We start from the raw sequence: 24829 nt of genomic DNA on the forward strand, positions 1-24829 counted from the left end.
AGCGCTAGCTTGGTAGCTAACGGTAGTTAGCTAATGTGCAGCAGCTGCGTCGATGTATGCAGGGTTATCCATGGTCACACTAGGAATGTGGTTTATTCGGTTTCAAAATAAATGAGCTTGAAATGCTTATTTTTGGTACTTGGTCATTAAAAAGTATGTTTTGTATATTGAAATGGTTGTGTGTATGTATTTACCAATAAACTGTAGTGGGAAATATAGAACTTAAGTATATGAACAACTTTTTGAACTGAACAGTGCATGCCAGTCTGGATGTGTGAACTAATTACGTTTTGATAATAAATACTACATATATTGTTGGTAGCATGATCAATATGTGTAGTCATTAAGATAATTTAATGACGCATATCCCAATGCACTACAGTGTTTTAGCACGAGTCTATTCGTTTTAAAAGATAAAGCGAGCTGAAAGAGAGCCTCATTTCTCGCTCGTCTTTTATTTTGACAGTTGAAGTCGGATGTTTTTCATCCCTTGGCTGACTTGTTATGTCAACTTTACACTATTAGCTACTGCTTGCTAAACTGTTGGAAACGTTTGCATGTTCATTAGACACATATCCCGCGTGCCTGACATACTTGCATTCCTAATTCTTTTTGTGTCCACTTTGACAATCTGCTGTGTGTCTGTGGTCATTTGATAATACGTGATGTAAACAGAGTACCAGGTTGGAGGCTGTGCTCTATCGCCATCATAAACGTTTTTGTGGGTAATTTTAGTAGTTCTTTTTACAGCTGTGTTTGCCTTTTTTGAAGACATTAGTGATGTCTTCAAATAGCATATATGACCCAAAGAAGAAAACAAAACAAAAAGGCTTTAGGTGTACAGGCATTGAGGTGAAACAGCAATGATCAACAAATCCTTACATTTGATAAGATGCAGGCAGGGGAAAAAAAGATTTTTTTTTTCTTGATGAAATAATCACAAAATGGCCATTGTCATTATTTTGGTTATTAAACCTACTGTTGTGGCTTTACAGTGAGGCAAGTAGGACATGCATTAGAAATTTGTGGCACAACTTCACCCACTGTTAAGGTGCACAAACAAGGAAAAAAACAAACTGGAAAGCAAAAAGTCCAGCAACACTTGCAATGTTTTGAGCAATGCTTTAGGGTTGCATGATAAATCGTTTTGTGGGTGGGATTTAGATCCCTGTGCAATATCAGTCTCACTTGACAATGATTCTGCCATGTTTGCATTAGCAGGAGATGCCTTGCATCAAACCAAGGACTACCTTTTCCTTGCTAAGTTGCATTAACCAATAGCAGGACTGTGTTACATCACCTGACGAGCTGTAGACAAGAAGACTAAATTCAAAGACAAATCCAGCATGTCTGACATTGTGAAAGAGGTTCTGTGCCATCCTGCAACTATTTTTCAAACATTGCACTGCCTGGCCTTGCACCTAGTGCCGAATAGCAATTAAAGCAGAAATAAATCACTTAGTGGTTATTAGTTGCAATTTTTGGTTAACGCAGCTTAGCAAGGAAAAGTGAGCGCTTATTCTGATACAAGGGATTTCACTGCTAAAGCAAACACGGCAGAATCATTGTCATGCGAGACTGAGATCGCACAGGGATCTAAATCATGCTTATAAAATGATTTACCCTGCAGCCCTACAATGTGTTTTGCAAGCAGCTGGACATTTTGTTTTTCATGTAGAGCAGGGGTGGCCAATTCCAGTCCTTGAGGGCCGCTGTCCTGCTTGTTTTCCAACTATCCCTGCCTGATCTGCTGCTGATTACCTGGCTCAGGTGTGTTCAGTCAGTCAGAAGCTAGAAGATACCATCTTAGATGAAAGTGGAGTGAGGAAAGATAAAGAAAGATACCAATTCACTTCATCTAAGATGGTATCTTCTAGCTTCTGACTGACTGAACACACCTGAGCCAGGTAATCAGCAGCAGATCAGGCAGGGATAGTTGGAAAACAAGCAGGACAGCGGGCCTCAAGGACTGGAATTGGCCACCCCTGTTGTAGAGCATACATTGCAATCAGTTATGTTTGAACTTCCACATGCCTTCTAAGATTTAAGGTAGTCTTCAACATAATAGACCAAGGAGTAATCAACAAGTAATAAGAAACTAATTTAGAGGAAGGAACAAAGTCAAATGTATTTGTTTTTACTTTAAAAAAAATTTGACAGTTTTAGTAGAATCTTCTCTTTACCGGCGATTTATGTCACGCGTCATTAGCTGTTGATTTTATTTAAGACAATCTGACTATTTGACTTGTGTGCTGAACTGCTTTCTCAAGTTCATGTACTCTAAATAACATTTCCTTTTGCTAGGAAGATCTTAATAAAGATTACATAGCTAAATAATTCTCCTTCAGGAGACATCATAGCCATGTAAAAATCCCACAGTGGAATTAAAACTCTCTTCTGTTGGCCCAGTTTACGAGTTCATTCTAGGAACACTCCAGTTGCACCACTGCAGCCCAGGCCTATAATTCACTTTGCCTTTACTGGGCCAACATAGCCCAAGAGTATTTTCCTTTAGTGTCTCTGATGGGAGTGCACTCTCTCTGCAAGAGCCCCTTCACTTTATTTTTTTGTTTGATGGAAAATCTCATGCCTCAGAGAATCCACATGTCTCGCAGACAGCTGCTGAGCAGCATCCTGTGCACTGGCCTCTTTTTAGGTCTGGCTTGCATTGCTGTGCATCTGCTTTCATTGTTGTTACATAAGTTGACATTTTTTCCTCTATGCTCCCTCCCTTCAACCCAGCCACCATGAAACTGGTGTTTTGCACGGTGACATCTGACTTTTCCTTTTTTGTCTTTGTATTTAATGGTTCCTTTTGAGGCTTAGATTGTTTAGTTGGAAAAAAAAAATCATTGTCAATGCTATATACATACAGTAACAAATGCAAAGTACTTTACAAAAAAGAATAAGGCTTGTAGATAATATTTGTATTAAAATTATTTTTTTTCCTTATTCATGGATTCATGGACGTGGATTTCTGATTCCTGAGAAACAGTTTGTATGGTTTAGCTTTTGCAAACTGAACTGAAATCTTGTTTTTCCATCTCCAGGGCGCATTTCCTGTGCAGAGTCAGAAATTGACTCCAACATGGGGCTCAAAACCTTCACCCACAGTTCAACCTCTCATAGCCAGGAGATGCTGGAAAAGCTAAACGCTTTACGCAATGAAGGTCACTTATGTGATGTCACCATCCGGGTCCAAGACAAGCTTTTCCAGGCCCACAAAGTGGTTCTTGCCTGCTGCAGTGAATTCTTCCGCTCCAAACTGGTGGGCCGACCGCCACTCTCTCTGCAAGAGCCCCTTCACTTTATTTTTTTGTTTGATGGAAAATCTCATGCCTCAGAGAATCCACATGTCTCGCAGACAGCTGCTGAGCAGCATCCTGTGCACTGGCCTCTATTTAGGTCTGGCTTGCATTGCTGTGCTGTGTTCATTGTTGTTACATAAGTTGACATTTTTTCCTCTATGCTCCCTCCCTTCAACCCAGCCACCATGAAACTGGTGTTTTGCACGGTGACATCTGACTTTTCCTTTTTTGTCTTTGTATTTAATGTTTCCTTTTGAGGCTTAGATTGTTTAGTTGGAAAAAAAAAATCATTGTCAATGCTATATACATACAGTAACAAATGCAAAGTACTTTACAAAAAAGAATAAGGCTTGTAGATAATATTTGTATTAAAATTATTTTTTTTCCTTATTCATGGATTCATGGACGTGGATTTCTGATTCCTGAGAAACAGTTTGTATGGTTTAGCTTTTGCAAACTGAACTGAAATCTTGTTTTTCCATCTCCAGGGCGCATTTCCTGTGCAGAGTCAGAAATTGACTCCAACATGGGGCTCAAAACCTTCACCCACAGTTCAACCTCTCATAGCCAGGAGATGCTGGAAAAGCTAAACGCTTTACGCAATGAAGGTCACTTATGTGATGTCACCATCCGGGTCCAAGACAAGCTTTTCCAGGCCCACAAAGTGGTTCTTGCCTGCTGCAGTGAATTCTTCCGCTCCAAACTGGTGGGCCGACCGGAGGAGGAGGACAAGTTTGTTTTGGACCTTCATCATGTGACTGTCAGTGGCTTTGCTCCTTTGTTGGAATATGCGTACACATCTACCCTCTCCATCAGCACAGAGAATATCATCGATGTCCTGGCAGCTGCAAGTTATATGCAGATGTTTGCTGTGGCAAGCACGTGTTCAGAGTTCATGAAGTCAAGTATTCTGTGGAGCCCAGGTAACAACAACAACAATAACAACAATATGACATCAGATAAACCACATGAATCAGCACAAGAGAGTGCCTCATCAAACTGTGCCCTGACACCACTGGACGGCAGTGTGTCACCTGTGTCATCAGACTGTAGCGTGATGGAAAGAAATGTTCCTATATGCCGTGAATCTCGACGAAAACGCAAGAGTTTTGTAACAGTGGCATCACCTGAGAGCCCTCTCAAATGCACTACACAGATGGTCACCACCTCCCCTCAGATCCCCAACCCATCCCCTTCATTCTCAGACAGCACAGCCCAGCCTGTGGAGTCTTCCCTGGCGTTTCCATGGACATTCCCATTTGGTATTGACCGTAGGTTCCATTCAGACAAATCAAAACTCTCTGAGAGCCCTCGATGTTTAGAGCAGGGCACTCCAGGGACCTCAGAGGTGGTGGTCAGCCGACGGCTGAGCGACTACCTGACATGTGAAAGCTCCAAAGTGGTGTCGTCACCAGTGCAAGCAGAAGAGGAAGATGTGAGGGTGAAGGTGGAGCGTCTCAGTGATGAGGAGGTCCAGGAGGCATCTTCTCAACCGGTCAGTGCCTCCCAGAGCTCACTGAGTGACCAGCAGACGGTGCCAGGGAGTGAACAAGTCCAGGAGGAGCTCCTCATTAGTCCGCAGTCCTCCTCTATAGGTGGGGCATTTAGAATCAGTTCTGTATGTTTAATGTTGCCTTCTATTTTTAATGCTTCATCATAGGTCTGGGTGATATGGCAAAGTATTTTATCATGTGAATTCTTTTTCATTTCAGTTTCATTAGATTATCACATAATTATCACAATCTAATTATAGTGTTATATATTTTTTTAACATTTTTGCTTAACTCGGAACATGATGCATCAATAGCCTAATTATAATCCAATAATATACCATACCTTAATGTGAAATGTGCCATTCTATGTAATGACTACTTTTACTTTTGGTACTTTAAGTATATTTTGATGCTATTACTTTTGTACTTTTACCTAAGTAACAATTTAAATGCATGACTTCTACATGTTAGAGCTTTTTTTCCTTTATGATATAGCTATGTTTGAATAAGTAAATAATTCCGGTACTACTTCCACCACTGTTCAGCGATTATAAAATGTGAATTATTATATATTTTATTTTGCCACAAATCAAAAATTATTTTACTGTAATTATTATTGTTAGGCAATATGAAATAATACAGTGAAATGAAAAGCTCATTCACCATAGTGGAATGTGCCTAGGAGATCACAGTAGCTGTGAGAATAGCTGAATGCTGCCGCTATGTGTTTAAGCCCTGATGTCAGTCAAACTGACAGACATAGACCTGAAACTAGATGCATTTTCAGAACTTAATTACACCACAGATGCATTTTAAAAAAGAAAAGAGTAACTGTTCCCACCAGTATGAGGGAGCACTCATCGCCGTGCCTCACATGTAGTAATGTTACCACTTAGAATGTGGTGTGTGCTGTGCTCTAACTCAACCAGCCTTGCTGTGTGTTTGGTAGGCATACATTGTCCGTTCTTAAGAAAATTACAGTGCGATTGAGTCAAATCACCTCCTTTCCTGTGCTATCAAGCTATGTTCCTTATTGACAGTTTATCAAAATTTCTCATTTATGTATCATTTAAATTTTATATCATACATCACTCAGCCCTACTTCACCATAAATCTAAAGTTACATGGATATATTTAAAGATGCAGTAGCATCTGTGTTGGTGTTAATTGTTTGAACAACATGTCTACAATCCAAAAGTAAAATGGAAATGCTGAATGGCACTGTAAATTGGTATCCAGCATAAGGGTGGAATGGTTCGCAAATGCCATGGTTTGATTCATATGATGGTTTTGGTGTCATGGTTTTTGGTGTGGCAAGTTTTTTTCCTAAAGGGGGAGGAGGGCACTACCAGTTTTAGCTAGAGATTGACCCAATCCAATATCAGTACCGCGTCTGATACTTGACGTCCTTCAGTCATCATATTGGACAGATGGGGCCGATCCAGACTGTAGCTTGCAGTGAATCATGAACCTGCTGTAATCTAACATAATGTAACATGAGACACGTCACCAATCCAGATTCACATTTTACCATGAACCCACAGCAACTTCAGTCTGTAACCGAGTGAGAAAATAACATTAGCTGTTGATTTGACTAAAATGCGTTTTGTTTGGTGATATTCAGGAAATGGTGAAAAGCGAGACAGCTACTTGTAGCTGTACCTGCAGAGGTTTCATGCGAAAGAGTACCAGGAGTTCATGCTAGCCAGTAGACGAGAAGACACCAAACTGATGCTTTCCAGAAACACATAAACTTCCAGCAGACATCCCAAAAGCTACAGAGAAGAAGAAGAAGCTTTATTTTATTGTCATTATGACACGTAAAGTGAAATTTTGTTTGGAGCTGAGGTCCCCGGGCCACTGCATGCATACGCGCTGCCATCACGGGCAACTTGGGGGGTTTAGTGTCTTGCCCAAGGACACTTTGACATATGGACTCCAGGCACCGAGATTTGAACCTTCAGCCTTCTGGGTGGGAGATGACTGCTCTGCTCAACTTCATTATACTTGATGTCCAACCTCCATCTGTAGTGGAAAATGCCAGATTTTGCAGCCTGATGGAGAATTAGAGATCTGCCATCCAGAAAATATATTTTGTTTTGGCAGTTCACTTGGGACATGTACTTTATGCATGACAAGTAACTTTTCCAACAGTTGCTTACAGATAAATTATTTAACTTATAATACACTATAGCACAGTTCCTGAAGGTCTAAGTTTACTTAGACTCAGTTCACTGTGCCTTTAAACAGCTTGGAAAATTCCGGCTAATGGTATTGCTTTGGAAGCATCTGACAGGCTAATTCAGATCAGTTAAGTCAGTAGGGCGTGTACCTGTGGGTGTGTTTTAGGACGTACCTTTAAACTCGGTACCTCTTTATTTGATCATCATGGGGAAATCAAAAGAAATCACCTAAGACCTCAGAAATAAACTGTGGACCTCTACAAGTCTGGTTCATACTCGGGAGCAATTTCCAAATGCCTGACTGTACCACGTTCATCTGTGTAAACAATACTACGCTAGCATAAACACCATGCAGCCGTCATATTGCTCAGGAAGGAGATGTGTTCTGTCTCCTAGAGATGAAGTACTTTGGTCCAAAACGTATAAATCAATCCCAGAACGACAACAGAGTACCTTGGAAGGCACTAGAGGAAACAGGTACCAAAGAATCTGCGGTATATCCACAGCAAAACAAGTTCTAACCTGGAAAGCTGCTCAGCAAGGAAGAAGCTGCTGTTCTAGGACCGCCATAAAAAAGGCTGACTGTGTTTTGCAGCTCCACATGGGGACAAAGATTGTATTTCTGGAGAAATGTCCTCTGGTCCCATAAAGCAAATATTTAACTGCTTGGCCGTAATGACCATGGTTATGTCCGGAGGAAAAATGGGGGGGCTTGCAAGCCAAAGAACACCGTCCCAACCATGAAACATGGGGGTGGCAGCATCATGTTGTGGGGGTGCTTTGCTGTAGGGGAGACCAGGCCACTTTACAAAATAAATGGCATCATGAGGAAGGAAGGTTAAATCCATATATTGAAGCAATATACAGTATATATATCTCCTCGACTGTCAGAAAATCAACTAACTTGAATTTCAATGATGATTCTGACCACATTAACATCAGTATTTAAATGCAAAAGAGTGACAAGACCATATTTCTGAGCATTTAAAAACCAATAAATATGGTGTAATATTTAAATTGATGATGTATATATAATGTCATGCTACCATATAGATTTGTTGGGTTAATGACACAGACAGAACACAGTGCTCTTATAGGCAATTTTCTTGTTGTGAGACATGGTTATAGCCTAGTTTACTAACAAGTTTAAGGTTCTTCAGTCAGTTAACAAGCACGTTTTTCCTGTGTGTTTTATGTGTGCCAGCTGTGCGAATGAGTCCTATTATTTATAAGTCCTCATTGAAATGTTTTTCCCATGCTTTTTCTGTTAACTTCCTAGTCCCGTTCGGATGGATGCATGTCACAGAAACAGCCTGTAAATGATTATGCGTTGCACTTTAATGGAGATGTGTAAATAAACTGGACTCCCATAACACTGGGCTATGCAAAACCAGCCACATGGTTGCAACAGTTTTTTTTCTCTCCTAAAAGTAGACCACAATGTGTGAAACACTTCTAATAAAGTACACGTCTCACCTTTATGTGGTTTGTCCTAGTGAGTTTAGTCCTTTTCTCCTCGTTTTGCAATTTTCTAAATATATCCAACCTTAATGCACATCCATGTATTGTACAGTGTCACAGTTGAAGTGGGTGTTCCCCCACCTGACCACACTTAGCAAATTGCTGCTTGGCACACCAAAATGAGGAGAAGAAGATGACAAACAACTGGGCTGGGGCTACCTTCTATTATAATGCACACTGGCTGACAAAAAATAATATAAAATAAAAACAAAAGCTTGACTAGAAGAGTCTCAGTCAACTGGTAGATCTCTTGACTCATGTTCTATTTGGGGGCAGCCCTAGTTGCATGTTATATTATAGCCACTTAAACTCCTGCTTGCATCCACTCCATCAAGCCAATTAGTTTTTTCATAGTCTGTCTTTTGTGTTTCTGGTTCTTCTGTAGCGACCATGTTAGAGGTTTGATTAAGATTAATGAACCCATTCTTCAGCAGCCCTGACATAACGACAGCAGTGTTTCCGTTTGCTGGTAATTACCGGTTTTTGTCTGGTAAAACTCATTAAAAAAATCATTAAATTAAAAACTTGCTGGTCAAAATGTCCGGTAATCATGCACTGGCCTTTCCTGTGTCCAGCATGCCAGCAGAGAGGTGTCTCTGCGCATGGCCGGCTTGCAGACGCTCAGACTGATTTCCGCTCATTTAGACGCTGTGGCTAAGCCTTATAATGGTAGGGAAAAACCTGTGACAGCTGCACTGGACATTTCATCTGTGCTAAAGAAGTTTCACTGAATTATTGGGAGGAGGCTTTTTTTCCTCATAAGCTTTAGATTTTTGCTGTACGTGTGGCAACCTATTTCAAAAGAACTGGACAATACATACGTACATGCCCCTAACCATGACTAGCGACCCGAACAGGTCTGGTATTTTACATCAGTCGTTCAACCCCTAATCCAGTAGGATCAATCCTTAAAGAAGGCTGAGTTTTCCAAGGCCTACAGTATATTAGTCTAATCCCAATGACTATTGTGTTTTTTTTTTCCAGGGTCGATGGATGAGGGCGTGTCTGAGGGCTTGCCTTCTATGCAGAGCACCTCTAATGCCGGAGGACATGCAGAAGATGATGAAAGGTATCATGATCTGTTACTGCTTGCAGAAAGACAAGTTATAAGCAGTCATAAGCATAAAGAACATACAGACAGACCTTATAGATGGGCATCTGTGCCACACCTGTTTAGGTAATAAATTTAAACTTTATGTTGAAATGGCAAAGAACATGAACATTATAATATAAAAAAAGATTTATGTGAAAGCTAACAAGGCCTCTGGGAATATGTGAAACATTAAACAATCTGATGCATAGCACTGTCATCACTAATATTTTAATTATTAAATTCCAAATATTTAAATTAAATTCCAAAACACAAAACATCCCACAACCACCTTCTTTAAATTGTCAGTACATTGATGTGAATAGCACTTGGCCTTACTTTTTTTCAAAATGAACAAGATATATTTTTTGTGAAAAGAGACAAACTACTCTAGAAGAGTTATTTGTCAAAGTGAATGTCATTTAATTATTCATACAGTGGCATATTTTTTCTTTGCAAGTAAGACACGTGAGGTCAATTATCACATTGATGTTCTCTCTTTGTGTGTTTCAGGTTGGAAGGTATTCAGTATCCGTACCACCTCTATATCAGCCCCTCAGCCCGGCCTGGCACCAATGGCCCTGACCGGCCCTTTCAATGTCCAACCTGTGGAGTCAGATTCACGCGCATTCAAAATCTGAAGCAACACATGCTCATACACTCTGGTAGGTGAAATGGGGAAATGAAAACCTCAGATGTCTTCATTATCAATCTTGGAAAGTTCATGTTTTGACAGCATTTCTGATTAACAGAAATGTATCAGTGGGTATTGCAACTGGTTGCTAAAGTGTTTAGAAGAGTTACTTCATTATTTTAGCATTGTATTCCTGTGACTCATTGTGTCCAATAAAAAAAAAAAATCAAATCAATGCAGCAGAACTATAGAAATTTTTTTCTTTTTTAAACTGCACACGTTCTAATTCCTTGTGAACACCCGGTGCCTACACACAGTGCTTCACAATGCAACAAGACGACCAAAAGGCGTTTTTCCATTATAGGAACCTACCAAAAAGTGACAAACTGTGTAAGGCTCGTCATGGGTTCTGGGCTTGTTTTCATTACCCTCCACCTTCTTTGAAGGTGTGTTCCGGGAGCCTTTTCAAACCCCATATGTTTGCATTACAAGCATATCTGTGACTCACATCCTCTGCTTAGCTGTTGTGTGTGTGTGTGTTTGCGTGCTTGCGTGCATGTGTTAGAGCAGCACAGCTGCGTTCTAGTCTAAACAGACACCAACAAAGGGAAAAATGCAGTAGAAAAGCAAAACAGAATGGACTGACCATCAACCTGTAGTGGTCAGGGCTGTAGCCAGAGCAAAATTTTAATTGTGTTCCACAAGCTTAAAGCAGGGTGCGCCCAGGCCATAATAGTTTCTAGATCCTTAGCATGATGCTGCAGACATAACTTAAGGTAAGTGTTCTGACTAAATAGATTACGAGGATAATGGTAGACAAAGGTGTAGCCCATAACTGAAAAGTTTGGAAATGTGTAAAAATTCAGATGACTAAAAGAGCGCATGCTGAGTTGGGTAGCCCATATGGAGTTGAGATGTTGGAAAGGATGACATTACAAAATGATTTTAAGATGTGAAAGTTGGATTCAAAAAGGTTAAATGCTGCACTGATGTTTACAATAAAATGTTCTAGTTTTAAATTTGGATAATCTTGGGGAGCCTGTTTTTTTAAAGATTTTTTTTCTTGTAGCCTATGTCATCTCTGTCAGTTGTTTCCCCATGTCAATATTTTGTCAACTCTATCAGGTAGAATCTTTTGCTCTTTATGGAGCAGCAGATGCTATGAAGAAACTAACAGTCATCATGAATTTACAAGCATTTAAACAGTTCCTAGTAGAACTCTTAAATAGCAATATTGACCTGAACATGGCATGATATGTGACCTTGTAGCATGGAATAGAAAAGGTAAAAAGAAATATGCAGGGTTTCGGTGGGGCCCTAGTAAGTCTAAAATCCAATAATCTGAACTTTAGGCCTGAAAGAATCTTAAAAAGGTCTTAAGTATGATTTTGATGAGTCTTAAAAATTGATCATGCTTTAGTTAAGTTGATTATATTAATGCTACTTCTATTATGTCACATTAACTTAAGTTGTGCTTTTATGTGTTTTTGGGAAAATGAGGGGAGACAGTACTCCCAGTGGTTTGTTAGCTCCATGTTGTAGTTCTTTCTCTCATCAGTTCATATTTATTGTGCTACAATAAAACTATAAAACCAAACCAACTTGAGACCATAACATTTGGAAACTTTGCAGCCCGGTCATAATTTATCAGGGAACACTCAGCTAACACGTTGTAGTGTGTGAGATAATGTAGTGTCTTCAGTCCGTGGTTGTTGTTATTATTCATCTGTTTATGGGGAAGTGCAAGTTTAACAAGATGCTAACTGAAAAAAAAATCTCATTCCATTCTCAGTTAAAGTCTGATAAATACAACAAACTCACCCTGCTGCACCATGCCCAAGAAAATGCAAAACCGCTGTTGAAACACCTTCGATCAAAAATTTGCTTATTATTTTGCATTAACATCAAGAGTGTCACCAAGACCTTAGTGCAATCCACTCTGCACCAGCTACTGCAGAACCAGTAAGAGACCTCTGGACAGCGTCTGGATCTACACCAACAATAAAAATCGAGGTGGTGCAGTCCGAGAATTACTTGCCAAGTAGTTTATTCATGTTCAGTATGAATAGCCTTTCTTCATATAAGTGGTCTAAAAAAGGCCTGAAAAGCCTTAAATGTAACTTTTTGAAGCCTGCAGAAACCCTGAACTTATTACATGATTGTAATAAAGCTAAATTAACACCCACTTTATTTGATCAGTGTTTTTGCAAGTGGAAGATTATCAAATGTTTCTATATTTCCTATATTTTGGAATATGAATTAAATGTGCTGTGCAGTTCAAAATTTACATGGACAGTTGAACGAATGAATTAAACCTTGTATTGTTCAAATACAAAGAAACTGAGCACTACTTGTGATGTCTAAAAACATGAATACATAATACCTAATACACGTATGAATACTCATGAACAAGACATAAAAAATACTTGATACACAATACAATAAATACACATCTTTAACAGTGACAAAAATGAGGAACTTATTTGCCTGCTGGCATAAAAGTATTGCACCGATTTTCTCTCATAATCGGACAGGATGTGCTACTGCCTTATCAGTTAAAATCAGTCATCTGCTTAGATTGTTAAGAGCATGGGTGGCCTTAGAGAAGAAGCTGTTCAAAAATTTAGTGGTCTGGGTTTTGAGAGATCTGTAGTCCCTGCCAGGTGGGGCAACAGGTCAAACAGATGGTAGCCTGGGCGTGCAAAGTCTTTTATAGTGTTTGTGGCTCTGTTGTGATGGCTTGTGTTGGCTAGGTGCTCCAATGAGGGAAGAGGGCATCCTTATTTGTGGAGGGCCTTTCTGTTGTTATTATTAGTAGTACAGTTGCTAATATAGATGTTACAGGTCCCGTCTAGGGGCTGAACCTGTAGCAGAGTGATTCTTGTGTAAACAAGAGAAGGAAGGAGCCCTGCGGCAGAGTGCTTCTGGTCATTGCAGCTTCGCTCAGCAGAATTTATTTTTCATCAAACAAAAATGTTTTCTGCTATCAGACATTATCTCTGAATAAAGTAACAAATACACATTCAAAACAGACTGCATAGCTTTGCCTTCTATGTTTCCAGGCGAATTCACATTTACCAATATATCAATAAGGATTTCTTAATAATTCTACTAGTGAAGTTACAATACTTTATGTTCCAGTATTAGTATATTGCATTATCTGCTTGCTCACAGAGAGAGAAACTAGCATGCTGCACTAGCATCTTATGAATTTCTGACATGACACCCATATTACAAATGTGCGCTGCTCTCTGATATTTCTGGTAGTACATCTCAAAACCCTTAGCAAACAAGATGAACAACATTTTTGTACCATGAAAAATGATAATGGACCAAAAGTAAATTCAGTGGAGCCACTGACCAAACTTAAAGCAATGCTAATGGCATTGTTGGGCCTACTAACCACACAGGAAAAAAAGCAGACACATATACACTTACATTTACCTTCACAAAATCATTTCCAAATGTCCATTTCAAGTGGCAACCTCTGAGGCTGAGAAGTCAAGCCAATGTGGAAGTGCCAAAAGCTGTAGTTCCTCAAATGGAGGCTGGCTCCAAAAGGGAGTCAATTCCTATAGACTCCCATGTTAAAATGCCTGACTTTACAGCAGAATTAAGCATGTTTCCTAGTCCAGAATAATACAGTGGTTTGTGATAAACCTCTCTGTCCCAGGCTGCAGTATTTTTTCCCTACGAAAATTTGGCTAACATAAAGAAAATCTACATAATAAAGATACCTTGAATCCTACCAACATTGTGACAATATATTTTATGTGCGTCACACGGGTCTAAATGATGCTGATTTGCGTGACTTTGTTCTGCTTTGTATATAGTTTGGTGATGAATGGATGAGGCTCTATGTTCTTGTCATTTTTAGAAAGATTTTTTGGAAAACAGTTGAATATGAATGTGTAGTTCAAGGTAGCCATTAACTCTCTGACCTCAGCTGAACATGAGTAGTAACACGTGTGATGTTAATGTACAGATCAGCTAAACATCGGTTTTCTCTTTTTTCCCCCAGGCATTAAGCCTTTCCAGTGTGACCGCTGTGGGAAAAAGTTCACACGGGCGTACTCCCTAAAGATGCATCGGCTAAAGCACGAAGGTAAACGCTGTTTCCGGTGCCAGATTTGTAGCGCCACATTCACGTCCTTCGGTGAATATAAGCACCACATGAGAGTCTCCCGACACATAATCCGCAAGCCGCGGATTTACGAGTGCAAAACGTGTGGCGCCATGTTCACCAACTCTGGCAATTTAATTGTACACCTGAGGAGTCTGAACCATGAGGCATCTGAACTAGCAAACTACTTCCAGAGCAGGTGAGGAGTCCGGGGGTGCTGACACCCATTATTTACTCAGATCTCACCTGGATCAAAAAAATAACTTCAGTTTAGATTCTAATACCTGAGGTTCATTTGATCGTTTTTCCTTTTATGGTACTGGTGTGTATAATTGTTTTTGAGATGATTGCAATTGATTTGACTGCTCAGAGCAAGTGTACCTGAAGCATTTTCCTGTATTTACTGGGGAGTTTTTATCTTTCACTTATTTAAAAGAATAGTTAGGCATTGAGACGAGAAGACTAATACCACTTTCCTGTCTGTATAGTAATAGCTGGGGACAGCAGCAAGTTAATTTTGCATTAAGACAAATGGGGAAGCAGCTTGCCTGGCTTTGAAAGATAGTAAAATCTTCATAATTTTCGCTGATTAACACATTTTGTTTGGTTTGCATTCACCATGTTACTAATTATATGAATTGGCATTTTTACACTGCATTTTTTGGGTTCACCAAGGCATAAGATATAGCATCTTTATTAAGAATTAGAAGTGTTGGTGGATTTTATTATCTTTGGACAGAGCCAGGATTGGGTTTTATGTTATTTCCATATATATGAATGACATACATACAGGGAAATGAAATGTTGTATTTTATGGATCACAGTGCAACATAAAAAGCTAGAATTACCATTTTGTGGTTGTACACCTCAACCAACCATTCAAATTCACAGGAATGGGACAGATGTGAGGTCACTGACCTTGACCTTTGACCACCTAAATCTAATCAGTCTGTCCTTGGATCCAAGTGGACATCTGTGCCAAATTTGAAGAAACTCCCTCAAGGTGTCTCATGAGATATCATGTTCACAAGAATGGGACGAACTTGAGGCCATAGTGACCCTGACCTTTGACCACCAAAATTGAATTAGTTAATCCTTGAAGAAATTCTCTCAAGACATTCCTGATATATTGTGGTCACAAAAATGGGATTATCATGATTTCACTCTGACCTTGACCTTAGAATTTCAAAATTTAATCAGTTCATCTTTCAGTCTAAATGGACACTTGTGCCAAAATTGAAGAAGTTCCCTTAAAGGGTTTCTGACATCATGCGGAATGGGACGAACAGATGGATGTACAAACAACCCAAAAACAAAATGCCTCCAGCCATGGCTATCTCTAATACAGAAACATAAAAAAGATGCAAGGACAAGTGCAAAAATAATGAGTGAACACAAAATTGACTCAAGACTGTGTGGAATTTGTAGGTGTTCAGGGTAAATTAGTAACAACTTGGATGTAAACAATGTCTAGTGTATTTTCTCCTCTTCTAACAAACTTAACATTCTAATGGAGTTCCAGCAAATCAGTCTTTATATTTGCTCAAACTGTTGAAAATCCTCACTGTGTACAAGAGGAAGCTTCTGTACAGCCTGGCAGAGAAGGTCTTGATACTTCAGTACCTCTAGCTGGATGGTAAAAGGGTGATGTGGCTGTGGCTTGAGTGGTGGCGGTCTTTCATGATGTTGAAGGCCTTGCAGTTGTGCTGTGTTTTGTGGATTTCTTGTTTGGATCAAAGAAAAGTGCAAATAATCTTTTCTGGGGAAGTGGGGAAGTCCAGGACCTTGTTGAGGCCAAAGCTGTCTCATCTTCTAATCAGTGTTGCAGGATAATGATGTTGAATGCTGAGCTTAAGTCACTGAATAGCATCCTGATATCAGTTTTGTTTCTATTCAGATGGGACTGAACTCGGTGGAGGGCAGATATAACTGCATCCTTAGTGGAGGAGTTGAAATGGTAATCAAACTGGAAGGGGTCAAGTGTGATAGGGAGTCTGGATTTAATTTGCTGCAGGGCCATTCTCAAGAAGCACTTCATGAAGATAGGTGTAGTGCTTTGGAACTGTACTCCTTCAGACAGCACTTGGGAGACTTCTTATGTACTGGGCAGTTAACCTTTGGCATGTGGGAATGACCTTTCCAGCCAGAGAGATGCTGATGATGTCTGCAAGTACACATGCTGGTGTCTGTAACTTGACATCCATGTGGAATTCTGGCAAAACTGTTTTTAAATTTGATGGTTTAAAAAGATTTGTTGGGTTCTTTTTGATCACTGATGCCACTATTTAGCTCTTGTGGCGCTTTTGTCACATTAGCTGTTGGGGGCAGGTAGACTGTTAAAATAACAGGATCACCAAAGTCCCTTGGCTGATAATATTACTGCCCCTTTGGACACAGTATTCTTGCAGCATTTATTGTTGAAATATATACACAGTCTGACACCGTAAGTTTTAATAGACAACACTGATACAGTGGGTAAAATGAGTATTGAACACGTCACCATTTTTCTCAGTAAATATATTTCTAAAGGTGCTGTTGACATGAAATTTTGACCAGATGTCGGTAACAACCCAAATAATCCATTCATACAAAGAAAACAAAACAAATAAGTTCAGAAATTAAGTTATGTGTAATAAAATGGAATGACACAGGGAAAAAGTATTGAACACATTAAGAAAGGGAGGTGCAAAAAGGCATGGAAAGCCAAAACACCAGCTGATCATATGATTGTATGATGACATTGGTGATTTATGCCTTTACATTCAACATGACTAAATCTAGAGGGATTGGCCTTTATCCCAACCCAGATACTTTCATGAGTGCTTTAGGGTACACCCACATCAGTTTTGTTGCATCCAGAATAATGGTCTAGTCTGAGCTGGTACATCTGGGCTTGTGAAGCATAGCAAGTCAAGACTGTGAAACTTGTAAAAAAAAGCACTGGAATTTCCAGTCTTTCTACAAAGCTAAGCTAACTGACTGCTAGCTGATGCTTCACATTTAACTTACAGGACAAACATGAGAGCAGTGTCAGTCTTCTCATCTAACTCTGAATATACTGAGCAACTGCCAAAACAAAACCCAATAGTACAGTGTTCTAAAACACCTTAGATACGTTCAGTGTTGTTTAAAGTGACTCATTTTATAGTCCTCTTTGTTCTTGAGAGAAATGGTCTGTCTTGAAAACTTAGGTGTAATCAAATGTTCGGACATACAATCCACATAAAGCATCTACATTTTCATCATTTTGCCCTCTCTGTTTGTTGCTGTTTGGATTTTTTTTTTTACCAAAGTGAGTAGGTTGTTTTTATCAGTAGCCCGGCCCACAAAACCTAAGGAAAGTCAAAATACAGTGTCTTTATAACATCAAGATTCAAATAGGCCACTAGACTCCTCAAGTGTTTTATAGAATGGGTTTATAGTAGGCATGGGCAAACTACGGCCTGTTAGTCTTTTTAATCCGGCCCACCGAACTTGTCCAAATTATATTATTAAATTGTTATCATTAAACCTTATTCGTTTTGCCTTTTCCCTGCAATGCCCACATTTCCCCAGTAGATGCACATTGACCTCTCTACTTCACTTTTTCGCTTTGCCCTTTGACCGGGTTTCTGCCATCATCGAGAGAATGAAGCTACCTTGGAGTAAACACCACGGATGGATCGCCAAAATGACTGGAAAAAACATCGGGCTGCTGAAAAGAATCCAGGATAAAATGAAAGAGGAAAACCCTGACCAGGATTTTATTTTCCTTCACTGCATCATTTATCAGGAATCTCTGTCTAAGGGATTTAATCATGTCGTGAATCCATTCGTAAAACTTGTTAACTTTATCTGAGCAAGGGGACTTCATCACCGTCAGTTTGTTACTTTCCTGGAGGAAACCGATACGGATCACCAGGACTCACTTTACCGCTCTACTGTCCACTGGTTAAGTTTGGGCAAAGTGTTTCAGCAAGTGTTAGAGCCTAAAGAGGAAATTAGCGCATTTTTGGAGTTAATGGGGAAATTCTATGAATTTCCTGAGCTGAGCAACAAGAACTGGCTTTGTGACTTTGCGTTTGCTGTGGACATTTTTTCCACACATGAATAAACTGAACGTGAAGCTACAGTTTTTGCACAACATGTACACAAATGTGAGAGCCTTCAAATCCAAGCTGACTTTATTCTCCAGACAAATTTCAAACAAATTTTTCACTCATTTTCCCACACTAGCCATGTAGAAAGAGGCCACCCGAAATGCGAAGAAATACAGCAAATCACTGGACAACCTGCACGGAGAATTTTGCCGTCGGTTCTCTGATTTTGAAAAAATTGACAAGTCACTTGAGCTGGTGTCCTGTCCCCTGTCACAAGACCCTGAAACAGCACCACAGGAGCTGCATTTGGAACTAATCGTTCTTCAGTCTGACTCTGTTTTAAAGGAGAAATTCAACTCTCTTAAACTGAATGACTTTTATGCTTCACTTAACAAATGCACGTTTCCAAACCTCCAGAGGACGGCACAGAAGATGCTGGCGTTATTTGGCTTGACCTATGTGTGTGAGCAGATGTTCAGCATCATGAACATCAACAAATCCAGTCACAGATCATGTTAACTGACCAACACCTCAGATCTATCCTGAGAATAGCCACAACAAAACTAACTCCAGACTTTGATGCACTGGCATCAAGTTGGGAGAACAACACTGTTCCCACTGAAAATCAAGGTTTATTTCTCTACTGTGTTATGAAAAAAATGCATTTGCAGAATAATTTGTAAAATAAGTCTTGCGTATTCATGCTTTGCTACCTGTTAAAGGCCAAAACTTTTTATGTAATCACCTTTATATGTCATTTTTATTAGTTCACACAAACACTCCATGCTTCTGCTCCCGGCCCGACCCCTCTGTCAAATTTTAGAACCCATTGTTGCCTGCAAGTCAAAAAGTTTGCCCACCCCTGGTCTATAGCCTGAGATCATAACGGTATGGAAAATTCTCTAGCAGCCCAGTCAAACTTTTAACTCCTGTTCTCTCTTCTCATAAAAAATATGTTATCAACGCTATACTTTTATGATTCTAAGTTTCTGATTTCCAGACTAGCTTGTGCCACAGAGGACAGTTGTATTCAGCCCTAACATTTTAGTATGTACGTGTTAAGCTACAAGACTTGGGACTTTGGTAAATAGCCTGCATTCATGATCACATTGTGCACTCACACATTTTATAAGGCCTCTGTCATAAGATTTCAAATGTAATTCTTTGGGTATTGTCACATGTTATAAAAACCCAGCCACATTTAAATGTTTTAAGTGTACAGATCAGATGTTGTTGCTGTTTATACCTGATACTTTTTAAAAAGATTCAGTGGTGTTTTGCAGGGTCCCTTGACTCTTGCGATGCTGTATAACATTATGGCCATTTGGAGCCTTTTAGGCACCATTTAACAAAAATATCAGGATCTGGTATTTCATAGTGCAGAACCATGTCACCCAGTGCAGTGGTGTGTTTCCCTGATGTGTTTTTAATTGTTTTTGCACAACAGTGGAGTTCAGTGGCACAGATTAATAAACTAATCTCTTAGTCTTTGCATGAGGAGTGTTAATATAGAAAATGACCAGTCTTATCCTTGAAAGTGCTGATTTTGTCTTACCAACAGTCCAAAACTTAAATGTTACTGCCACATAAGATATGGAAAAGCAGTCTTCACGTTTGAGGAGCTGGAACTAGAAAATTGTTTATTTTAAATACTCAATTATTAAACTAAATTCTTATTAATTGTAATTTAATTCATCATCTGACCATAATTTCATCCTTAACATCTGCCTGGTTGAATGGTTGTCAGATTTGGTAGTACAGTCACTATGATTTTTTTTTTTTTTTTTATTAATTGAACCCACATTTTGTTTGGAATACAGCCTCCCATCCACACATACACCCTTTTATAAGATTAATTACAAGCAGTATGCACCTAATTCCAGCTCAACATTAAAATCTAATAAATGCTGTTCTTTATGAATTCCCAACTCATTTAGGATACACCCAGTTTTCTTTTTCTTTTTTATGTTTATTTTGGTTTAGGAGAACATTATGCACATTGTGCTTCTCCTGTGCTAATTTGTGAAATTGTGAAAACTGGCTAATGTGACATCTTTGAAGCTTGGCATGTTCAGTATAAGTCTAAAATTTGTGTCACAGTAGCACATAAAAGGACAGTAAAATTATTTTATTTTCATCCTTGCAGTGATTTCCTCGTACCCGACTACCTGAGCCAGGTACAGGAGGAGGAGGAGGCGCTGGGAGTCCAGTATGAGTTGGAGGAGTCCCAGCATCACCCTGTCTACCTGGGCAGTACCTCCACCTCCACCACCACTGCTGCCTCATCCTCCTCCTCAGTCCAGATGCCTGTCATCTCCCAGGTCTCCTCCTCTACCCAGAATTGCGAGAGTTCCTCCGGCTTCCTTTCACCCGAGCCCCTGGATTCCCTTGAAGCCCCGGCCTCCCTCAAGGTGGACGCTGACGAGACGGCAGCCATGACAGAGGAGATCAAGATGGACAACAGTGTAGGAGGCAGTTCCCCAGAGATGTTTGAAGAAGAGCAACAGCAACAACAGCATGCCCAGGTCAAGGAGCTGGCTTCCATTACCATAGAATGATTCAAGTCTTCTACTGGCCTACTGTCTTATTTTAACATCATGTCATATGGGAATATCTGTTGGAACGCCTTGACAGCTAAAAAGGACAACTTGGATGTGTGCACATGTTGAAACTCAAACATGTGAAGCCATCAAGACGCTGTGATTGAAATTACCTGAAGACTTCAGTTGCCTTGATGTTTTCCACATGCAACACAGCTGCACTTATGTTAGTTAGTTTTTCACCAAGTCAGATCCAGCAAAGTATATAATTTTCTTTGTTTTTTTGTAATGGTCATATAATTTCCTAAGCATGACTGAAGCAATTATCTTGTTTGTGGACTGAGCTGTAAGTGGATAAGGTTCAGTCCCTACCCAAACCCAAGTTTCAAAGTATTGTTTGTCACCAAGATTAGCATGCCAACAGTTGTTGTTGTTGTTTTGTTTTTTGTTTGTTTGTAACTTTTAGGAAGGTTGCTTTTCCCCCCATTTGACTTGAATGCAGCACTAACTTAAGTCATTTTTGTCTTTGCCAGTTTGAGGTCTGTTGTCCAAACATTGCTCTATTTTTGGAAAGTGCCTGAGAGTTCCCATTTTAACAAAGTAACGTGTAGAGGTTGAAGAGATCTTGACTTTGCAACAGTGGCAATTCAAGATTTCATAAACTGAGCTGCAGAAAAAAACTTTTCATTTGCAGTGATAATGCTAGTTTGTATGGGCAGAGACTGTGTTATTCCTTCAGTGCCATCGCTATAGGCAAACTGTTAATTGTCAATATTATCTATATTGAAATAGCTTGTACTGTAGTTTTACTATTTGAATGCTGTGTATGTTGGGTGTTGTGAAATATGATATGTCAGGCGTGTGTATGTGCATTTCCTTTTATCAATATGAACATAGAACTTTTCATTTTTTAAAGGTTTAAAACTTGAAATTATATCCACAGAGTATTCCCTTAAGATGCTTGTGCAGTATCAGTTTTTTTGACCTATTACAAGTTTTCTATTTTTAATGAACACTTGATAGATCAAACCTGATCTAGGAGTTTAGAAAAATCCAAATAAGAAAGTATGACTAAAATTTCGAACCAGTTAGGTTTTCTCACAGTTGTGTCATTATAGCCTCAAATGGGCTCGAAGATAAGGCCATTTAGCTTTTCATCCTAGCTGAAGTTAGGTCTGCTTGTCAAGTGGCAGTTTTTCAGTCCTAATCACAGTTTGTGTTGTAGGTATTGGTATCTGACATGGCTTTCAAATTATGGTTGTGCTGCTTTACCAACAGGTAAACATGTTCTTAAATGTTGCATGATCGTTGAAGTGATGTTTCACTTAGTCACTTCAGAAAATATTCAAACCGCTTCGCTTTTTGCACACTTATAAATGGATGAAATTTCCTTTTTTTTTCATTTTATTTGTCATCAGTAAAGACAAAAGAAAAACATGTTTTCAGAAATATTTGCAAATTTGTTAAAAAAACAAACTGAAGTCTCTCATTTACAAAAGTATTCAGACCCTTTTCTCTGGCACTTTGTTTGCATTGTGTTCAGATGCATCTTGTTTGTTTTAATTTTCCATGACTTGTGTCTCAAACTTGACTGGACATAGTTTAGTAAAGTCCATACACATAAGTTTCCGCATGGCTCTAACCAGTCCGAGGAGCACAGTGGCCTCAGTATTTGTGAAATGGAAATAAACTGGAACCAGCAGGACTCTTCCTAGAGTCGGTCATCTGACCAAACTGAGTAACCATTCGAGGGAGGTGACCAGAGATGGAGAACCTGCTGGAAGGGTGACCATCTCAGCAGCTCTCCATCAATCAGGTCTGTATGGTAGAGTGGCAGGACAGAAGACACTGTGAGTCAAAGACTGATGGAGCTGCTTGGACTTTGTCAAACAGCATTTAAAAGACTCTGAGAGAACGAGGAAAAAGGTTCTCTGGTCTCAGGAGACAAACATTTGAGTCTTTGGGCACAACTCCAAACACTATGTCTGGTGAACACCATGCTCTGCTCATCACCTGCTAATACCACCTTTGCGGTGAAGCGTGGTGGTGGCAGCGTCATGCTATGGGGGCTGCTCAGCAGCAGAGACAGATCAGAACTGAGGGAAGGATGAATGCAGCCAAACACAGAGAGGTCCATGAAGAAACCCTGTTCCAGAGTGCAGAGACCTGAGACTGAGGCAACAGTTCATCGTTCAGCACGATGAAGACCTGAAGCGCACAGGCAGGACGACACTGGAGTGGCATCAGGACAAGTCTCTGACTGTCCCTGAGGGCCCAGCCAAAGCCCAGTCTTAAACCTCAGAGAAACCACAGAAACATCCCATTAAATCTGGGCTTGAGAAGATCTGCCAGGGAGAATATGATAAACTGCTCAAGTGCAGGTGTGCAAAGCCTGTGGAGACTTGCTCAAGAAGACTGGAAGGGTCTGAATACTTCTGTAAATGAGCTTTTGTTCTTTCATAATTTTGGACAAGCATCTACAATACAAAGGGTAAAGAAATGAATGAGCCCAAATATTTTCTGAAGTGACTGTAGGTACACAATTAGTGTCTTTTTCAAAGTTGTCTTTGTGTAACTTTGTGGGTCATAAACAAAAAAATCTAATTACCCCAAACGTTTTCTTAAGCTGTCACAGTGACAGAACTACATTGTGAACATTTCCCTGACTAAAATGATACAAATTAACTATATGCCCGCAATCAGGGAAGCAGGATGTGAACATTCCTGGTTGTCTGTGGTGGCCGGTTTTCATTCGTAACAAGTTACAAGGAGGCTGGTTGTTATGTGATGATGTAGCTTTAGAAGCAATAGGTGTGTGCTAATGTTTGAATGCTGATACTGTAAGTTGAATCATTATAAATGATAACTAAAAAATGTTGTGTTAGGCAAGAGCTCAACCTTTAACAGATAACAGTTTAGGAAAATGTATTTTCCTTTTTATGCTTTGGGTTAAACTTTCAACTCTTACCTGTGTTGTGCCAATACAGTTGTAGTTCCGTACTTAGACAATTGTTGTGCCTGTATATTGAGAAGATAATGTCACCCATTGTGATAATCCATGAGTTGAATGCTACTGACTGACTGTGACTGTTTTACTTGTTGAGTGAATTTTATTATTTTCCATTGCCCTCTGCAAGTTGTACCAACAGCCCACATTTAGAATGATCCCAGCAGGATGGTAGACCTTACATACAGGGCAGATTCCTAAAGACAAATAATGCTGTGACGAGGGCATCAGGATTGCAGTGTCCTGATCATTGCAATTCACTGAGAGCTGTCTTGTTAATAGCCTGTGTTACTCTGTGCCATTATATCAGTCACTTTTTCAAAGTTGTGCCATTTGCCCTTTTAAACTGGGTACTAATCAAGCTTTTGCCTACAGGACCAAATGTTTTCTCTCTCTCATTGGGGATTTGCCATGGCAATCAATAATTGTTCATAATAAAAAAAAGAGATAATCATTCTAAGTGGTCCATGCTATTTATTTAGCAATGGGGTCCTGCTGTTTTGCCCCTTAAACACTGATGTTGTGCATTTAAGAAACTAGCCTTAGTAAGTGGACCTATTAACTTTAATTGCACAATATCAAAATTTAAAAAAAATTTTCTATTCTCCATTTGTATGTCGCGCTTTTCATCCATTGTGTTCAGTGTCTGTATTCAAACAACTTTTTTATAATGAAATGCTGCTGTTTGTTGAAACGTAAAGTGCCCGAAATATTTTTGTGAACCAATGGTGTGCAATAAATGGACAGGTGTTGTTTTAAAAGTTTTAATTTTGTCTTTGGAATACTGAATTATATTGAGAAAAAAAAAGGAATGTATCATTTTGTTTTATTCAAATGTGACTGAAGGTGAA

The 24829-nt window shown here is 39.5% G+C and overlaps 1 protein-coding gene across 1 annotated transcript; it reads left to right on the forward strand.

Annotated features, from left to right (window-relative positions):
- Positions 1-3801: 3801 nt before the first annotated feature.
- Positions 3802-22417, forward strand: zbtb44 (zinc finger and BTB domain containing 44). Its single transcript, XM_020620717.1, has 5 exons — positions 3802-4903; positions 9490-9574; positions 10109-10260; positions 14251-14551; positions 20578-22417. The coding sequence occupies exons 1-5, from the start codon at positions 3835-3837 to the stop codon at positions 20987-20989; spliced, it is 2019 nt and encodes a 672-aa protein (XP_020476373.1). The 5' UTR covers positions 3802-3834; the 3' UTR covers positions 20990-22417.
- The last annotated feature ends 2412 nt before the right edge of the window (positions 22418-24829 follow it).

This window comes from Monopterus albus, unplaced genomic scaffold, assembly GCF_001952655.1.
Source record: "Monopterus albus unplaced genomic scaffold, M_albus_1.0 scaffold246.1, whole genome shotgun sequence".
Lineage (NCBI taxonomy): Eukaryota > Metazoa > Chordata > Actinopteri > Synbranchiformes > Synbranchidae > Monopterus > Monopterus albus.